Source organism: Onychomys torridus, chromosome 8, assembly GCF_903995425.1.
Source record: "Onychomys torridus chromosome 8, mOncTor1.1, whole genome shotgun sequence".
In the NCBI taxonomy this organism is placed as follows: Eukaryota; Metazoa; Chordata; class Mammalia; order Rodentia; family Cricetidae; genus Onychomys; species Onychomys torridus.
The window spans coordinates 77179616-77198616 of NC_050450.1; the positions used below are offsets into that span (position 1 = coordinate 77179616).

Genomic DNA, 19001 nt, shown 5'->3' on the forward strand with positions numbered 1-19001 from the left:
TAAAAATATTTGAAAGTCAAAATAGCAGGGCTAGAGGTGGCTCAGTGGTTAAGAGCACTTGCTGTTCTTCCAGAGGACCGGAATTCAGTTTCCAGGATCCATGTTGAGAGGATCACCTGTAACTCAAGCTTGACACCCTCTTTGGTATCCATGGGCACCCACAGACATGTGGCATGAACTCGTATAGACACATACATCTGAAAATAAAATACTGGTCTGAAGAGATGGCTCAATGGTTAAAAGCATTTGGCACCGAGAGGTGGTGGCGCACACCTGTAATCCCAACACTCGGGAGGCAGAGGCAGATTGATCTCTGTGAGTTCAAGGCCAGCCTGGTCTACCAAATGAGTCCCAGGAAAGGCGCAAAGCTACACAGAGAAACCCTGTCTCGAAAAACAACAACAATAACAAAACAAACAAACAAACAAACAAAAGCATTTGGCTGCTCTTCCAGAGGACCCAGGTTCAATCCCAGCACCCACATGGCAGTTCACAGGGGGATCTGACACCCTCATACAGACATACATGTCTGCAAAACACTAATGCACATAAAAAACAAATCATTTAAAAGAAAGAAAAATAAAATAAACCTCCCAAAACTAAAACAGAGGTAAGTTCTGAAAATTACTGAAGATCCTCTTTGTCTGGAGTATCAAATATTCAGCCAAGATATATTTCTTTATATAAAAATAAACAGGCCTATGCATCTCACTACTATGAAAATTTACTTCAGTCTCTAATAAATGGCAAAATTATATGTATACCAAAAAATTGTCTTTAAATAAATTTATGATTCACTATTAGTAAATATTTGATTTGTAATCCTATCATATTTCTATAAACCTAAGCCCTCTGAGACCTGCAGTTCCATGAGGCCAGGAACTTAGCACTGTTCACCCACCTCTATGCTCCAGGCATCTGCCAGTAGTATTCATGATTAGTACTTAGAAGACATATGGGTGTTTGATTAATGAGGTTTTGGGGGACCTTCTGCCTTTGCTATTCCCAACTTCTTCATCAATATGTATGTGTCTGTTGTGGGACTTGGGGGCACTTGGGATCAGTAATCTCTCAGCTCAAAGAAAGCTACATAATCAACACATAACCTATAAAGAAAACAGTACATTCCCTCCATGGGCATGGAAGTGCCCACAGCCTTGATACCCAAAGTCTCTTCCAAACATGTCCCTGGGCCACCACTACTTGGAGACACTCCCCACCTTGTGCCATGCATACTGTGACTAGACTTCACAAAGCAGCCAACATTTTTGTTTTGTTTTGAGACAGGGTCTTAGGTCATCCAGGCTCTGGAGTTTACTATGTAGCCAAGGCCAGACTCAAATTCCTCATCCTCCTGGTTGTCTCCTGAGTGTTGGGATTATATGAGGATGTCATTGTGCTCAGCTTTAAGTTTGTTTTAACGAGTTATTTATTACATATACAATGTTCTGCCTACATGTCTGCCTGCAGGCCAGAAGAGGGCACCAGATCTCATAGATGGTTGTGAGCCACCATGTGGTTGCTGGGAATTGAACCCCGGTCCTCTGGAAGAACAGCCAGTGCTCTTAACCTCTGAGCCATCTCTCCAGCCTCTCAGATTTAAGTTTTCCATGGTCATGGAAAGGTAATTCTTTCTTCTTCCCCCAGGGCAAACTGTTAAGAGCAACACATCCTATGAATTCATTTAAAAACAGAATGAAGAGGAGCCCAGCATACTTCTCCCAGGGAGATCTCAACTTTAAAATGAGTTTACATTCAGCCTCAAAGAAGTGCTAACAGAGGCTGAGTAACCCTTAGATGAAGTGTGATACCAGAGTGCTTGAGATTTTTTTTTTCCAGACTTAGAAATACTTGCATATGTACAACAAGGAATCTTGAGACTGGGACTCAAGATGACTGTCACTCACCCTTACAGGATGAAGGTAATTTTGTGCAATGTTTTTAGCACATGGTGTCTCAACTATGTTAGATGACCCGAGGTCTGGCAATGATCTTTCTCCTTGCAAAGTCATGTTAATGTTTAAAAAGTTTTGGAGTTTAGATTTTTGGATCAGCAATGCTTAACCTTAGTAGAATTTCATTATAAAAACACAGATTAGGGAGGTAAGTCAGCTGGTAAATTTGCCCAGAAAGCTTGAGGACCTGAGTTCAAACCCTTAGCACCCGTGAAAAGCCAGTCACGGCAGCCCATGCCTGTAATCTCAGCACTGGAGAGGCAGAGATTGGCAGCTCCCAAGCTCACTGGCCAGCCAGGCTAGCTCAATTGCTAAACTCCAGGAAGACCCTGTCTCAAAAAATAAGGTTGAGCCAGGTGTGGTGACATGTGCCTTTAATCCCAGTAGAGGCAGGCGAATCTTTGTGAGTTCAAGGTCAGCCTGGTCTATGGCCTACATAGTGAATCCCAGGCTAGCCAAGGCTATGTCATGAAACCCAGCCTACAAACAAACAAGGTGATCAAGGAAGACAATACCCAGCATAACTCCGGCCTCCACATGCATGCAAGAATGCAAGATACACACACACACACACACACACACACACACACACACACACATGCATGGGGGCAGGGAGTGGGACTGAGGGGTAGGGACTCCAAATATTCCCAAGCCTGAAGCTTTTCTTGGAAGGCCAATCCAGTCAGTAGACTTCTGCAGGAAACACTGTGGCTTCCCCCATAGCACCATCTTTAAGTCTGGAACAAAAGGGAGATCACTCACCATGTGACCCGCTCTCAGGATCCAGTAGAAGGCTAGGTTCTCATAGGACTTGACAAATGCAGATGTTTCCACAGACTTAGGATTGCTGTACAGGGCCTTCCATTTCAGCTGGTTGAATTTGGACAGATGTGGCCACTTCAGCTTCCGCAACCAGGCCTCCTGACCTAGTGAGAGGGGCCAAGGAACAGGATCAGTCCTAAGAGCTTGGTGGAGTCAGAGACAGAGGAACCAATCTAGATCCTATAACTTGGAGCTTCCTAACCGTAATGTACATTAAACTCACTGGGATCTTGTTACAAGCAGTTCTTGGAGGGGCTTATGAACCCCTTTTCTAGAAGGCTCCTGTCTATACTTAGGCTAACTGAGAAATCCAACAGATATGAGTCTGGCTTTTATTTTATTTTTTAACTTTTAAATGTCTCACAGTCTTTTTTTTTTTTTTTAAGAGAATGTCTTGCTAAATTTCAAGTATTTCAGGCTGGCCTTGAACTCACTCTATTACTCATCTAGGCCTTGAGATTTTTTTTTTTTAGTATTTATTTTTAAAGTTTTATTTGCATTGTTTTGCCTCCATGTATGTCTGAATGAGAGCACTGGATCCCCTGGAACTAGAGTTACAGACAGTTGTGAGCTGCCATGTGGGTGCTGAGAATTGAACCTGGGTTGTCTGGCAGAGGAGTCAGTGCTCTTAACCACTGAGCCATCTCACCAGACCCCAGGCCTTGAGATTTTAATCATTCTGTCTTAGCTGCAGTAGCTATAATCCCTGAAGGGGCATTAACCCACTCAGAGCACGTGGCTCTGGCAGGCCTTGCCCTTCTCCCCCATTCCCTCTGCCTTGCTAAGAGCCACTAGACTACATTCCTAAAGCTAGCCCCCAAGGTCTATTCCCTTATTTGGCCATCTCCTCCTCCTGAGACTGACTACCAAAGTCCAGCTATCAAAGTACTTAAGTCCAGCAATCAGAAGCCCCCTTTGGCTCACCTAATCATCATGCCCAATTAAAATCAAGCACCTCATCCTAACACGAGGTTTCCCCATGTACCTTTACAAACCGCCATTTTCCTATGTGCCACATCTGCCTCCTCTCTATCCAGAGGCAGTCCTTTGTCCTCTGGGACACATATTCCTGCCCCCTTTCCCTGGTTCCCTCCCTTCTTTGTCTCTTATCCCTGCCCTTTCTCTGTCCATCTAGGACAAATAAATCTCCTTTGTGCTGAGAACTTGGCCTTGGGGGTCCTGAGCCATGACTTTTCTTTCCAGTCCCAGGCTGGGTCGCCAGGCACGGCTTTCCCTGAGGGTTCTAGGATCTGGTCTCTAAGCACCCACAGGGCTCTACTGCCATCAGAGAGAGCACGTGACTCTCAAACAAGACAATGGGATCCTGCCTGAGAGAACAGTTCTCCTGGGGCCTTGGAAATAGAATTGTTAATGGTTAGTGTTTAACACCTTCTGTAACACACCACAAAAATAAAGCTTCCCCTCAATTAAGTAGTGAATCTGGCCAAGAGCCAGGAAGACAAGAGGTGGACAGACATTCTTTTCTTTAATCATACCCGGGGACCCCAGAATTGGAAAGACCCGGGGATTGATGGATCTAGCAGGAAATGGCATTCCTCCTGACATTAATGCCACCAACCCCAAGGCTAATGTATCCAAGGCCATTTCCTTCTATCTTGACCCATGATTGCTTCCATGTGTCCCCAAGAGTTGGTTCCTACCCATAGTGTCCACAATGAGATCCAGCTGTCCATTATACACAGTCACATTGACCCCAGCTTCCAGCAACTCATCCACAATATGGATGACAGGCTTCATGAAGTCTCCTTCCATGCTTATGAAGACATAAGATGACTGGGCTACAGAAGGAGAAGGAGAGAAAGGTAGCAGGTTAGAATGGGCCAGATTAAGAAGTACCTTTCGCCAGGCGGTGGTGGCGTACGCCTTTAATCCCAGCACTCGGGAGGCAGAACCAGGTGGATCTCTGTGAGTTCGAGGCCAGCCTGGTCTACAGAGTGAGATCCAGGACAGGCACCAAACCTACACAGAGAAACCCTGTCTCAAAAAAAATAAGTAAGGGGCTGAAGAGATGGCTCAGAGGTTAAGAGCTCCGACTGCTCTTCCAAAGGTTCTGAATTCAATTCCCAGCACCCATATGGTGGCTCACAACCATCTGTAATGAGATCTGGCGCCCTCTTCTGTATACATAATAAATAAATAAATTTTTACAAACAAACAAACAAATAAAAGAAGTACCTTTGAGCCCAAGCATCCTAAACTATGGTACCTAAAAGTCCCTAGATAGCAAAGGCTGAATGACAAACAGGTGCTCCAAGAGGGACCAAGTGGCCAGCAATAGCTGGGTAGAAAGGAAATACAAATAGTGCACATGGTCCCCAAGCTTGGGGAGCTTGCCGTGTGCAACAAGGATCTGGAATCTGCAGAAAGAAACAGGGAGGCAGAGGCCAATCAATCATTTTAGCTGGTCCACTTGGGAATAAATTGTGCTTTGGGCCAAAGTTAGTTTAGTGCTAAGTCATCTCAGGGCCGTGTTCCAAATACTGAACCTAAGCAGGGCTATCTTACCACAGACCAAACCAGATCTAAGCTACTTCAAAGCAGGCCTTCAGGAAAGGCAAATGGCTAAGAAGTGCCAGTCAGACAGCAACCAGATTCCTGATGCCTGACCACCTGCCCCGTCATCACAGCTGGTGACAACATTATAGCCACCGCCATTTATCTGACGGGCACAAGGATACGTAAATATTACTGCAGCGATTTCCAGTTCTTCCTCACTATGCTGGAACACAACCAGGGTGAAACCACCAGCCACCAGTGAGCTGAGACTTGAATTCAGACCTGACCGACCAACTGCAACTCTGGAGCCAAGGAAAGCCTGTCCTTTTTATTTCTTTGGATTTTAAAAAAGATTTATTTTCTGTTTATGTGTATGTGTGTGTGCCTGTGTACATTCAGGTGCACCACATGCATGCAGTGCCCGTGGAGGCCAGAAGAGGGCATTGGATCCCCTGGAACTGGAGTTAGAGGTTGTAAGCTATCCAGGGTGGGTGCTGGGAACCAAACTCGGGTCCTCTGCAAGAAGAGCAAGGACATTAACCACTGAGTCATCTCCCCAGTCCTGAGTTGACTTCTTTTCTGAGACACGGTCTCAGTCTAGCCCAGGCTGATCTAGAACTCATTGTGATACAGACCTCAGCATTCTGAGTGCTGGGTTCACACATGGGAGCCACTACACCTGGCTATTTGTTAAAAGACAGGATCTTACGACGTAGCCCATGCAGGCCTTGAACTCTCAATCCTCCTGCCTCAGACTGCTGAGTACTGGGACTGCAGGGGTCTGCCACTATACCAAGCCCTCTGCAGCGTCTAATGCCATAGTCTGGCTTTTTTATTTGATTTAGAGACATGAAGATACTAAATCAGAAATGAGCTCCAGTGATGCAGATTGAGATAGGATGAGCCATGAATGCTAACCAAGTCAGGACTAGGGTCAAAACATGGCTCTCACTAGGCTGTGGTGGCGCACACCTTTAATCCCAGCACTCAGGAGGCAGAAGCAAGTGGATCTCTTTGAGTTCGAGGCCAGCCTGGTCTACAAAGCAGATGCCAGGACAGCCAGGGCTACACAGAGAAATCCTGTCTGGAAAAACCAAAAACCAAAACCTAAAAACAGAAAAGAGAGAGGAAAAAACAAAAACAAAAACAAAAAACCCATAGTTCTCAGCAGCTCCAAAGGGGGATGACTTGATATCTTGGATGCAAACCAAACAAATACGTCCCTCTGCTTGTCCCAAAGACCCCCATGGGACTAAGTAGGACCTTACCCAAGATTCTATCTGGCCTTGGTCTCTAGAGACTCAAGTATTTCCACACTGTGACCTCCAGAGCAGAAGACAGACGTGGCAGACCATATCTCGAACTAGCATGTTTGAAAGGCCAGCAAGGGAACTGGCCAGAACTTGCCCATGCACACGGGTTGTCTGATACCTTTCAAAGGACCTTTGGCTGGAAATCTCACATGTGACCAGCTGTGGCCTTACATGTAGCATTTTATCATAATTTAAAAAATTCTATTATTTTCTGATGGGGGTGGAGACAGATGGGTACATGCAGAGGCCAATGGACAACTTCTGGGAGTCAGGTCTCCGCTTCCAGCACGTGAGTCCTAGAGACTCAAGTCAGGTCAACAGATTTGATGATGAGCGCCCTTAACCATGCAGCCATTTCCCCGGACCTTTATTTCTTTTATTTTAGAGGCAGTGTTTCGCTAAATTGCCCAGGCTGGCCTCAAACTTGTGATGCTCCTCTGTCAGCCTCCTAAGTATTGGGAATTTCAGGTGAGTACTACCATGCCCCACTCCTGTGTTTTCACTGTGTCACAAAGGTAAAGGGTATCGGGCTAGAGAGATGGCTCAGAGGTTAAGAGCACTGGCTATTCTTCCAGAGGTCCTGAGTTCAATTCCCAGCAACCACATGGTGGCTCACAACCATCTGTAATGAGATCTGGTGCCCTCATCTGGCCTGCAGGCATACACGCAGGACGAACATTGTATACGTAATAAATAAATAAATCTTTTTTTTTTCTTCGAGACAGGGTTTCTCTGTGTAGCTTTGCACCTTTTCCTGGAACTCACTTGGTAGCCCAGGCTGGCCTCGAACTCACTGAGATCCACCTGACTCTGCCTCCTGAGTGCTGGGATTAAAGATGTGTGTGTGCCACCACCGCCCGGCCAATAAATAAATCTTAAAGGGTGTGGTGGTCCCCATGCATCCATACTAGGCTTCAACAATGATCGACGCACAGCCAATCTCAGGCCACTTCCCAGCCATTTCTCTGCCGGCTCCTTATTCTGATTCACTGTGTCAAGTCACTGACTGATCTTCCATCTGCTGCAGACACTAATGTTACTTTACTGACCACAGACCGCCAAGGAAACCCAGTCTACAAATGAAGGGCTCTCAAACGGCACACCCCCCCCCTTACAAACGGCACTTGATTAGGGCATTTAAGTACCTCCCCAGGAACAATCCTCAGGGATAATTCTGAGCTTCTTTCTGATGGGGCCATTCATGAGTTGACTCAAGGTGTCTCCTTGTAGGTGTCTCACATGACGCTGACACAGACGAACTGAAAGCAAACTGGTACACAGTGAGTCAAAGGCCTGGCGTCAGGACCCCACAGACATCCTTCCCAAGCTACCGGGGGAGTCGGCACGGTGGAGGGAGAAGGAAAAAGTGTCATTTTGATCCATGTGGAAGGGAGAAGCAGGTTGAAATCGGATAGGTTGGTATTGATAACTGCAGTCTGTGTGCACTGTAGGGCCATTGAGATTACCCTGAACAGACAAAGGAAGTCAGCTGAGAATCAAGGGGCATTTAGCTTGCTGGAAGAGGGTTTCGGGCATTCTGCCATCAAAGCCAAGCCGAGCCAGCTGAGAGACCACTACAGTCAGCCCTGCAGGGACCTGACCCTGCAGTTTAGTGAGCAGTGGCCCTTTGGCTCTAAGATCAAGTTGCTTCCCAAATACAGTATGCTAAGGAACACCAACCAAAAAATAAAAAGTTAAAAAAAAAATCAAACTACTGTATGATTCCATTTATACAAAACGTAGAGAAAAGCCAGAACCCAGAGACACAGAAAGCGTCTGAAGTGGTTGCCTGGGGCTGGGAGTGGGAAGAAGAGACTGCAAACACATGTGTGGGCTCTTTCTGGGGTGATGGGAAGATTCTAAAACCGGATTGAAGTGATGAGTGTACAACTCTGTGAATAGACCTAGAACCACTGAAAGCTACTTTTCTGTTATATAAACTGCACGTGGGTAACAGGACAGGTCTTCCTGCACAGAGGCAGGGGAGGGGCTAACAGCCGCGAGGTACACTCACCTAAGGGGCTCCGGGGGAATTCAAGGCTCGATTCCAAAGAGGCTTCTGGAGTGCTTTTAGTTAAGATGTTATAGAAGTTTACTCCATCTGTGTTCTGAAATGAAGAGCACATTCGGGTGGTTTCTTTTTCTGTCCACCGTCAAAGTTGCCAAATAGAAAAGTGCTTGCCTTTCCAAGGATGACCTTAAGCTTATAAATTTACTGGATTAGTAAGAAAGCCTTTCTAAAGGCTTAGACGGCAGCTGTGCCCGCCCATGCGCCTATAGCATATAGCTCATGGGAGCCCAGACACCACTGGAACACAAGAGCCCGTGTGTCAGTGTGCAGGGAGCCGAGTGGCCCCGTGTCCTCTTGGCCAATGTATTCTCTCCTTTGACCTGACTCAAGGCAGAACATGGATCCAAATAAGAAAATATACTGTCTTTAAAATACACATTCCCGAGCACCACCGTCTCTTTTCTCTGGTATTTTGAGATGTTATCTTAGGTTGTTCTCACTGGCCTCAAACTTGCTATATAGCTGAGGATGACCTGGAACCCCTGATCCTCCTGCTTCTTTTGCCTCAGAAGTGCTGGATTACAGATGTGCACTACCAGATGTGGTGGTTTGAAAGAAAATGGGCCAGGCAGTGGTGGTGCACGCCTTTAGTCCCAGGACTTGGAAGGCAGAGACAGGCAGATCTTTGTGAGTTCAAGGCCAGCCAGGTCTACAGAGTGAGTTCCAGGACAGGTAGGGATACACAGAGAAACTGTCTCAAAAAACTAAAAAACTAAAAGGGTCCCCCAAAGGGAATGGCACTATTAGGAGGTATAGCTTTGCTGGAGAAAGTGTGTCACTGTGTGGAGTGTGGAGGCAGGCTTTGAGGTCTCATATATGTTCAAACCACACTCAGTGAGATAGACTACTTCTTGTTCCTTGCACAAGATGTAGAACTCTCAGCTACCTCTCCAGCACCATGTCTGCCTGCACGCCACCATGTTCCACTGTGATAATAGACTAAACCTCTGAAACTGTAAGCCACCTCAATGAAATGTTTTCTTTTATAAGAGTTGCCATGGTCATGGTGTCTCTTCACAGCAATAGAAACCCTAAATAAGACACATACTAAGCTACTGAATCATATTTTTGGTTTGTTTGTTGAGTTTTTGTTATTATTTTATTTCTGAGTCAGGGTCTCATGTAGCCTAAGCTGACCTTAAACCTTATTACATAGCTGAAGTGACCCTGAAATTCTGATCCTCCTGACTCCACCCCCCCAAGTGCTGGGATATTACAAGAATGCACTCTGCTTGGCCACCAGTCTTCCTTCTTTTTAAAATTATTTTATTTTTTTCAGACAGGGTTTCTCTGCATAGCCCTGGCTGTCCTGGAACTCACAGAGATCCACCTGCCTCTGCCTGGGATTAAAGCTGTGTGCCACCACTGCCCGGCTAAGACTTATAGAATCCGAACCTTCAGTCGGGAACAAGGAGGTCTTTCAAGCCTAGGAGGCCTGCTGACCCTCCAAAGGTTACTATGTCATTGCTAAGGCCATCTAGATCATCATTCAACATGCAAGCAGTTCTAAGTCTGTGGGAGGCCCAGGATAAGGCTGGTCCTGACAACACCAGCCATGGGTCCCATCCCCCAGGAGCAAAGCCATGTCATGTTCGGCTCTTTACCTTTTCAATGACTGTCTCTGCTTTTCCCCATAGCTCAGTGGCCTCCTTGTAGAAACCCTTGTTTAGAGCATCGAGGACTTGCTCTGCAATGTCCGATACCTCAGCCAAGCCTTTGTCGTCAAGGAGAGACTGGAAGATAAACAGAGAACAAAAAGCCCACTTGATTAGGGAGTGTGAACCTGGTACCTGCAGCTGGGGATGAGCAAGAGAGAGAAGGAAAATGGGAGCTTACCTAAAAAGGACATAGTCAGAAGAGTCAGAGAGGTGCCGGGGATCGAACCCAGGACCATGTGCATTCTAGGCTGTGTTCTACCACTGATTTACATCCCCAGCCCCAAGTCACACTTATTGATGGTAGAAACAGAGCAGACTGTTAAATGAATCATAGTAGGCCCATGAGGGTTTAGGTTTACCATGACCTTTCAACTTTGGGGGAGGGGTATCTGAAAAGTTGCATAAGAACAAGAGATTCAAGATTACATATTGGGCTGGAATGGAGACAAAGGCAGGTGGATCTCTCTGTGGGTTTTAAGCTATCCTGGTCTACATAGGTTTGGGGGCTAGGGACATAGCTCAACTGGTAGACTAGACAAGAAGCAATGGGACACATGAGACCCTGCCTCAAGAAGGTGGGGTTGGGGATAGGGGGGCATGACATGGCAACGCTTGGGGCTAAGCTCAGTTGGCAGAGTGCCAGCTTTTGCCTGTCTGAGGAAGGATTCAATTCCCAGCAACAACAAACACATGTGACATACAATTTTTCAAAAGAAATCATCCCTAGGATGTCAGTGAGGCACGACTCCGGGTGTGTCCTTGAGGATTTTTCCAGATTAGATCAACTGAGGTGTGGACAACCAGTGACTGGGGTCCCAGACTGAACATAAAGGGGGAAAGAATACCCAGTGGACACCAGCATGCCTCTCTCTGCTCCCTGATCCTCCCGCCTCTGCTGCTATGCCTTCCTTGCCACGACGGACCACACCCTCTCCAACTGTAAACTGAAAGAAATCCTTCTGCCCTTCAGTGGCTTCCTGTCAGCTCGAAGCAATGATGATCACTAATACACTCTCTCTGGAGACCAAAGGAGGTCGGAGGTCAGAGGAGTCAGGGATGCTGTTTTCCATGGAGACTGCAGGGCGGAGGGCCCACCCACTTACCATGCTGTACAGGTAAGGGCCCCAGGACAGCACTGAATCTAAAGAAAACCAAATAGGCACAAATTAGCTATGTCTTTCCAAAAGACCACCCCACTGGCTTCCCTTCAAAGTGCCAAGAGACAGGAGCAAGAAACCACGAGTTCAAGGCCGGCATCAGCTATAAAGCAAATCTGAGTCAGTTAGATTACATGAGAGCTTGTCTTGACCAACCAACTGAACAAGAAACAAACAAACAAAAACAAACAAAAAGTCAGTGGTTCCCAACATACGAGCCACTGAAGCCCCCGAGGGAATATCTGAAGACATTTCTGGTTGTCACACTGAGGAATCCTACTGCCACCTCATGACCAGAGGATGAGGATGCTACAGACAAATGTCCAAAAATGGGAGCCGGGGAGATAGCTCGGCAGGTAAGAGGGCTTGCTGCACAGGTGTGAGGACCTGAGTTCAAATCCCCAAACCCACATACAAAGCCAGGTTTGGTTGCATGAGCCTACAGTCCCAGCACTGTGTGGGCAGAGATGGGAAGATTGCTGAGGTCTAGTTCCAGGGTCAGGGAGATGCCCTGTCTCAAGAAATAAGGCCAATGGGGTTGGGGATTTAGCTCAGTGGTAGAGCGCTTGCCTAGCAAGCACAAGGCCCTGGGTTCCGTCCTCAGCTCTGGCAAAAAAAAAAAGAAAAGAAAAGAAAAAAAAGAAAAAAAGAAAAAGAAAAGAAAAAAAGAAAAGAAAAGAAATAAGGCCAAAGACCAGAGAGCTAGCTCAGCAGTTAAGACCAATTTCTGCTCTTCCAGATGACCGAGTCTGAGTTAATCAGGTGGTTCACAACCACCTGTAACTCCAGTCCCAGAGGATCTGATGCATTCTTCTGGCCCCTAGGGCACTGCATGCACATAGTGCAGGGACATACATGTAGGTGAACACCCACACACATGAAATAAAAATAGTCTCATAAAAATTTCTTTAAGGATATAAGGCAGAGAGTGATAAAGACATTTGATGTCCTCTTCTGGCTTACGCATGCATGCATGGACACATGCATTTGCAAATATGTATTAACACACCACATGCATACATCTCATACATACTGCTCCCCCAACAACAACAAAAATATCCTTAACACACAGAACAGCTCCCCACAACAACAACAACACTACACTATTCCAAATGGCAGTGGTGCTGAGGTTGAGGAAACCCAATAGAGTTAACCTGGCCAAGATGATCACTTCAGATGCCTGAAGCCACACCCTGATTTCATCCGAGATAGACCGCTCCCATCTGTGTTCCCAAAGGATTACAAAAGTGCAGGCCTCAGAGTTGCAAGACCCGACACCAACCTTGCCTCAGCACCACCACGAGTCACGCATGGAAGCTTCACTGCAAATGCTCTCCTGGCGTTAGGATGCTAGAGGGGACAGGCCAGTGACACAGATCCACCCTGTGCTGAGTCACATAGAACTGGGTCTCCTCTTTTCAAGGCCACTCACGCTGTCTGAGAGAGCATTTCAACATCCCCCGGAGTGTTTACAGGCATCTTCCACTGTAAACTCTGATTCCTTCACTGGGAAAATCGCCAGAGGACTCAGCTTGGTCACAGAGACTATGTCAATGATGCCTCATCCCCACACATCTTGGATGACCTGAGGTGAACGAATACTTTCCGGGATGGCTTCTCCAAGAACCCAGAAACTTTTTATTTCCTCTTCTGTCCTTTTATTTCATCTGGACAGCACAGCCCTGTAGGATGGCTGCTTCTCCCGGGCTTGGCATGGTTGCCCCCACAGAGCAGAGTGGCTGTGGTGACCTATCAGAGACCTTGAACTGTAGTCAAGGCGGCAAAATAAACAGAACTATACAGCAGATAGCTAAGTCCATGATAACAGAGAAATCAAGGGAGAAAGGGGACCACAAGACTTTCACAAGACCCTTCCCTGAGATTCCAAGCTCACTACTGCCTGCCCCACTACTCATAATCTTAGAAATACTAAAACATCTGAGGTTAAAATTGCCTGGGGGGCCAGCAGGATGGCTCAGAAGGTAAAGGCATTTATTGCCCAAGCCTAGTGACCTGAGTTAAATTCCAAGAACCCACATAAATGCAGAAGAAAAGGATTAACTCCACAAAGTTGTCCTCTGACCTCTACATATTCACCAAGGCATCCCCTCACTATCACACACACACCCCATTACTATTATCATCTAATTTTTAAATATTTCCTAGGCCAGGCATGGTGGCACACTCTTTAATCCCAGCACTTCTGAGACAGAGGCAAACTCAGATCTCTGAGTTTGAGGCCAGCCTGGTCTATGTAGTGAGCTGCAGGACAGCCAGGGCTATGTAGAAAGACCCTGTCTCAAAAAACAAAACGAACAAACAAACAAAACCCCCTTTTTTTTAATTGCCTAAGGACAGGACTTTTCAGTTGTACAAGAGTCCCCCAGCCTCCTGAAAGTAACACCCATAAACTCCCTGGCCCACCAAGCAGGACTTGGATGGAATCCTTCAGTCTGTGGTGTAGGAGGCAAACAGACCTTTCATAATGTTTCCCCAGAAAAGTCATGCAGTAAGTCCAAAGTCACAGAAGGGGACAGGGATAGGAGAAACGAGAAATGCCTAAAAATCACATACTTACCCACAGGGGAGATCCAGGAGTCACCCAAGGCAACCCCAGAAAAGTTGCACCTGATGGTCCCTCGCTGAATAGCCTGAAAGAAGAATCAAGAAAAGCTCTGACCTAGGGCACCAAGGCCTCCATCCCTCCTTAGCAGAGGCACAAACTCAAGGCTTCTCCTACCCCACACTGTTCAAATGTCCCCAGGCATCAGAAGACTAAACACAGGACGGCAGCCCCTGCCCACCACCACTGAGGAAATAAAGGATGGGTTGCCGAGTTTCTCTCTGCCTTGTTCATGGGTGTCCTCGGGACAAGCATGAGATCTGTCCCTAGCTCTCTTTGGGGGGGGTAGGGAATCTCCATGTCCTGAAGTCTGGGAGCCTCCAAGGTGCTCAAGGGGCTCCTAGGGGACAGGTACCACTGCCAAGCAGCAGTCACTGAGGCTGGGGCTTTGCAGGGTATCCTTGAGGGGGACCAGACACAGGCCAGGAAGCCCATCCTTCTCTACACCAGTCCCAAAACAGAATGCTGGACATAAACTAAACATGCACTAGAAAGATGGGCCACATGATAAAACTCAAGACAAAGCAGAAAGGCTCCTTAAAAACCAAAGTGAAAGTATCCCCACAGCATAGTACTGAACACTCAAAAGACGAATATAAGCTGGGGTATCGTATATGTGATCGTGTGTGTATAGGTTACCCAGTTATGCGTACCTGGTGAAACAGAGACCAGGAGGCTGCCCAGGGGAGTAGGGCAAAAGCTAAATGATGGGAATAAAAGCTATTGGGCTTGGTAGAACAGGCCTGTAACCCCAGCTAGTCAGGAGGGTGAGACAGGAGGACCGGATTTTCAAAGCTTCCTTGGGCCACAGAAGGAACTCAAGGCTAACTTGGACAACTCAGTGAGATGTGGTCTCAAACCAGAGGAAAAGAGGGCAGGGGGTATAATTAATTCAGCAGGGGAGTGCTTGCCTAGCACCCTGGGTTGTTTAATCCTTAGTACAAAGAAGGGGAACAAGAGGAAGAGGGAGAAATGGAAGAGAAGGGGAGGGCAAAGGAGAGGAGAGGGAGGAGAGGAGAGAGCAAGAGAAGAGAATAAAGCCAGGGCGGGGATTGGGTGTAGCTCAGTGGGAGAGCACGTACTCAGCATACAGGAGGCCATGAACTCAGTCAGAAGGGAGGGAGGGAGTCTGAAGGAGGAACAGAGGAGGGAGGGCAAAGAAATCTGAAGGCTGAAGCAGGTAGATGGCAACAAGTCCAAGGCCAGGCTGGGATAGTAGCAAGTACCAGGCCAGCTAGGGCTACATAGCAGGACATTATTTCTAAATTAATAAACATCACAGAAAAGGAGATTGTGCTAGATGAAGAGCCCTTAGGGACATCAAAGCCAGATGTCATTCATCTGGACTGTGTGCTAGCTTGGACGAGCTAGCTTAAAAGACATGTTGGACCGTTTAAAGAAGTCGGAAGACAGCCGGGTGGTGGTGGCGCACGCCTTTAATCCCAGCACTCGGGGAGGCAGAGGCAGGCAGATCTCTGTGAGTTCGAGGCCAACCTGAGCTACAGAACAAGTTCCAGGACAGGCTCCAAAGCTACACAGAGAAACCCTGTAAAAAAAAAAAAAAAAAAAAAAAAAGAAGAAGAAGAAGAAGAAGAAGAAGAAGAAGAAATCTAAAGACAGGACATGAAACATGATGCAGGAAAAAGGAGGAGACCCACTGACGGAGACAGGTCACGGTGTGACTGCATTTCACGTATGTGAGCAGAAAGTATTCCAAAGTGCTAAACAGTGATGAGCACTACCTGGTAGGGGAGTTTTGTTTTGTTTTTGTTTTTTTTCTGTCTTTGAGACAGGGTGGATAGCCCAGGCTGGCTTCAAACTCACAACCTCCTTCCCCAGTCTCCTAGTGTTTGGACTACAGGTGTGTGCCACCACACCTAGCTAGTTTATATTCTGACATAAAAAAAAAAAAATGTAGGGGCTAGAGAGATGGCTCAGCAGTTAAGAACACTAGCTACTCTCTCAGAGGACCTGGGTTCGATTCCCAGCACCCACATGGCAGCTCACAACGGGCTACATCTCCAGTTCCAGGGGATCCAGTGCCCTCTTCTGGCCTCTGCAGGTACCAGGCATGCACATACATACATAGACAAATACATGTCTGTGCTACACAGACGTACATGCAGGCAAAACTCTCATATACATAAGATATTTTTAAAAACAAAGGAAATCTTTTAAAATGTATTTATTTTTATTTTCTATGATGAGTGTTTGCCTGCAGGTATGTGTGTGCACAAGATTCCATTCCTGACAACCTAATTTGATCCCCTGAACCCACAGTAGAAGAAGAGAGCTCAGGAGAATTGCCCTCTGGCTTCTACCCCTGTTTCCCCACGCACAAACCATGGCACATGCAAGCACACACAAGAATTTTTTCTTTTTTGGTTTTCTGAGACAGGGTTTCTCTGTGTAGTTTTGGTGCCTGTCTTAGATCTCACTCTGTAGCCCAGGCTGGCTTTAAACTCATAGAGATCTGCCTGGCTCTGCCTCCCGAGTGCTGGGATTAAAGACATGTGCCACCATTGCCCTGCAAGAATTTAAAAAAAAAAAAACCAAAAAGCAAACAATAAGGTCTGTTCAATATCAGGTAGGTATATGAAAGCAACACTATTTTTTTGTTCAAAACCATCACAAAGAAGTCACCCTCCCATTTACCTTGTGAAGTTCTAGACTGATGCCAGCAGCCATTTTTCCTCCATAGGATTCTGAGAAAATGTAGAACGGAACTGTCTAGTAGGGAAAGGAATTTACAAAGAATTAAAATATCCTGATTGCCTTTCAACTCACATAAACTACCTTCAGATCACTACAGTGTACAAGGGTAGGTAAACTCAATCTGCTTATCTTTGCCCTCTGTCTGATTACTGGTGTCTAGCTAGGTGACAGAAAGTCAGAGCCCACAACCTGGGAAGAAAAGAGGGAGTCTCTGAAAACCGGCTGCCATCGAACTTTGTTTGCTTTTGTTTCCGGGACGGGGTCTGCCTAGGCAGGCTGTCCCACGGCACTGAACTTTGTGGGGGTGGCTTAATATGCTGAAGAACTCCTTGCTCATCTTTTGCATCTAAGATGAAGAATTACCTGGAACTCCTTATGGCAATCAAAGAAGGATTTCAGGAGAACCATCATGTCCGAAGCCACTGTGTCCAGATCCTTGGCATAGGCATCGGTTGTGTTCACGTAACTGAAGCCAGTGCCCACAGGATTATCCACAAACAAGAGACTGGCGGACTGCAGCTGTAACCACACAGAAGAAGCCCACATCGCAAACAGAGATTAGTTACCAGTTATCTTCCTAGCAAGTTGGCAAAACCACATCTACGATAGCACTAGTGTGGTGATTTTATCTTATTCCTTAAAGTGATTTTAGGGGGTTGGGGAAATGCCCGGTTTATAAAGTCCTTACCTTATGAATATGAGGCCCTGAGTTCGATCCCCAGAACCCATGTTAAAAAAAAAAAAAAAGTTGGGTAAGGTAGCAGTGCATGCTTGTAACCCCAGTGCTGAGGAGGTGGAGATGGATATACTCTGGGTCTCGCTCAGCAGTGTAGCCTAAACAGTGAGTTTCAGGCCAATAAGAGACCTTGTCTCAAAACAACAACAACCCAAGGTGGACACACACACACACTATAAAAAAATAAGTGTAAACGATTTAAGGGGACAGGAATACAGACTGCCGCGGAGAAAGGACAGACAGGATGAGCACAAACACAGGAACAAGGACTCTAAGGCATCACATCTCACACACAGAAGCGCAGGCAGGTCAACAGTGCAGACAGCAGCAGGCTGTATTCGTCTGAGCAGTCATCTGAAGGAATGAACACACACGGAGTACGGACATCATGGGCTGGGGATGTAGCTCAGCTGGCAGGATGCTTGCCTAACATGCCTGAAGGGGGTTTGACCCCCAGCACTGCATAAACTGGGGTGGTGGATCATGTCTATGATCCTAGCACACAGAAAGTGGAGGCTGGAGGATCAGAAGTTCAAGGACCATCGTGGCTACCCGGTAAACTGGAGGCTGGCTGGGGCTTCTTCATGAGATGCTGACTCAAAAACATTTTAAAAAGAAATATGGGCATCACGTATCAGTGTTCTTCCAGATGAATCTAATTCCCACATTGGCCCATCGCCCCATTTATACCGCAAGAACAGATGATACTCTGATGTTTCTCAAGAGGCTAGAGTTCTAAATTATGCATCTGGAAGGATCCTCAGGGATGAGTATCTAGCCATGTTCTTCATTGATCGGGAAATAGAAACTCAGAAAGGACCCAGGATTGTGCAAGGTCACAAAACCAGTCAGAGGATGGGCGGCAGCACGGAGACTGGGCATCAGGCCCCTCACTCCTCTTCTAGGTTCTCTGCCCGTCTCCCTGCCTTTGGTGTGGGAACAAGGCTAGGGAGCAGAGTGAGGACATGCTTGTTCATGCCACAGCAGCAAGATTAGAACTATTTCAGGCCAGGAGAAAACACCGCGGGAGGACAGGAGGGTTAGCTCCAGATGGGAGGAAGACCAGAGGAGCCTGAGGACACTGGAGATCACTGTCAGCACTGAGTGCGCCCGGAGGGGATTAGCTATAGAGCATGGGGCAGGAGGGCCCAGGCCGAGCTCGTCGGCAGGATGGACTCAGCCAGGCTATGAACTGAGTATGAGGTTGCTTATAGAAGGAAGTGGTGGGTTGGTGGGACACAAAGAACTAGGAAGATAACAAAGGCCCGGGGTGTGGTGTGGGGTGGAGACAAGGGACTTGCAAGCTTGAAGTCCAGATGCGAGGGGAAAGAGAAAGAAAAGAATTGAAAGTTGTAGCAGATGGTGGGAGTCAGGGCTGAGGTAGCAGATGGCCACCATGTGGTTAAGCACAGGGTCGCCAGCACCAGCTGCAGG

General features: G+C 46.9%; 1 protein-coding gene across 1 annotated transcript in view; it reads right to left on the minus strand.

Annotated features, from left to right (window-relative positions):
- The window catches only part of Scpep1 (serine carboxypeptidase 1), a 32414-nt gene that overhangs the window by 4831 nt on the left and 8582 nt on the right, over window positions 1-19001 (minus strand). The window contains exons 4-12 of the mRNA XM_036196341.1: window positions 17195-17350; window positions 16772-16846; window positions 14072-14144; window positions 11440-11477; window positions 10283-10411; window positions 8622-8715; window positions 7753-7866; window positions 4439-4576; window positions 2718-2881 (exon numbers count right to left, since the gene is read on the minus strand). Coding sequence (XP_036052234.1) covers window positions 2718-2881; window positions 4439-4576; window positions 7753-7866; window positions 8622-8715; window positions 10283-10411; window positions 11440-11477; window positions 14072-14144; window positions 16772-16846; window positions 17195-17350 — 981 coding nt within the window. The remainder of the gene's footprint in view (window positions 1-2717; window positions 2882-4438; window positions 4577-7752; window positions 7867-8621; window positions 8716-10282; window positions 10412-11439; window positions 11478-14071; window positions 14145-16771; window positions 16847-17194; window positions 17351-19001) is intronic.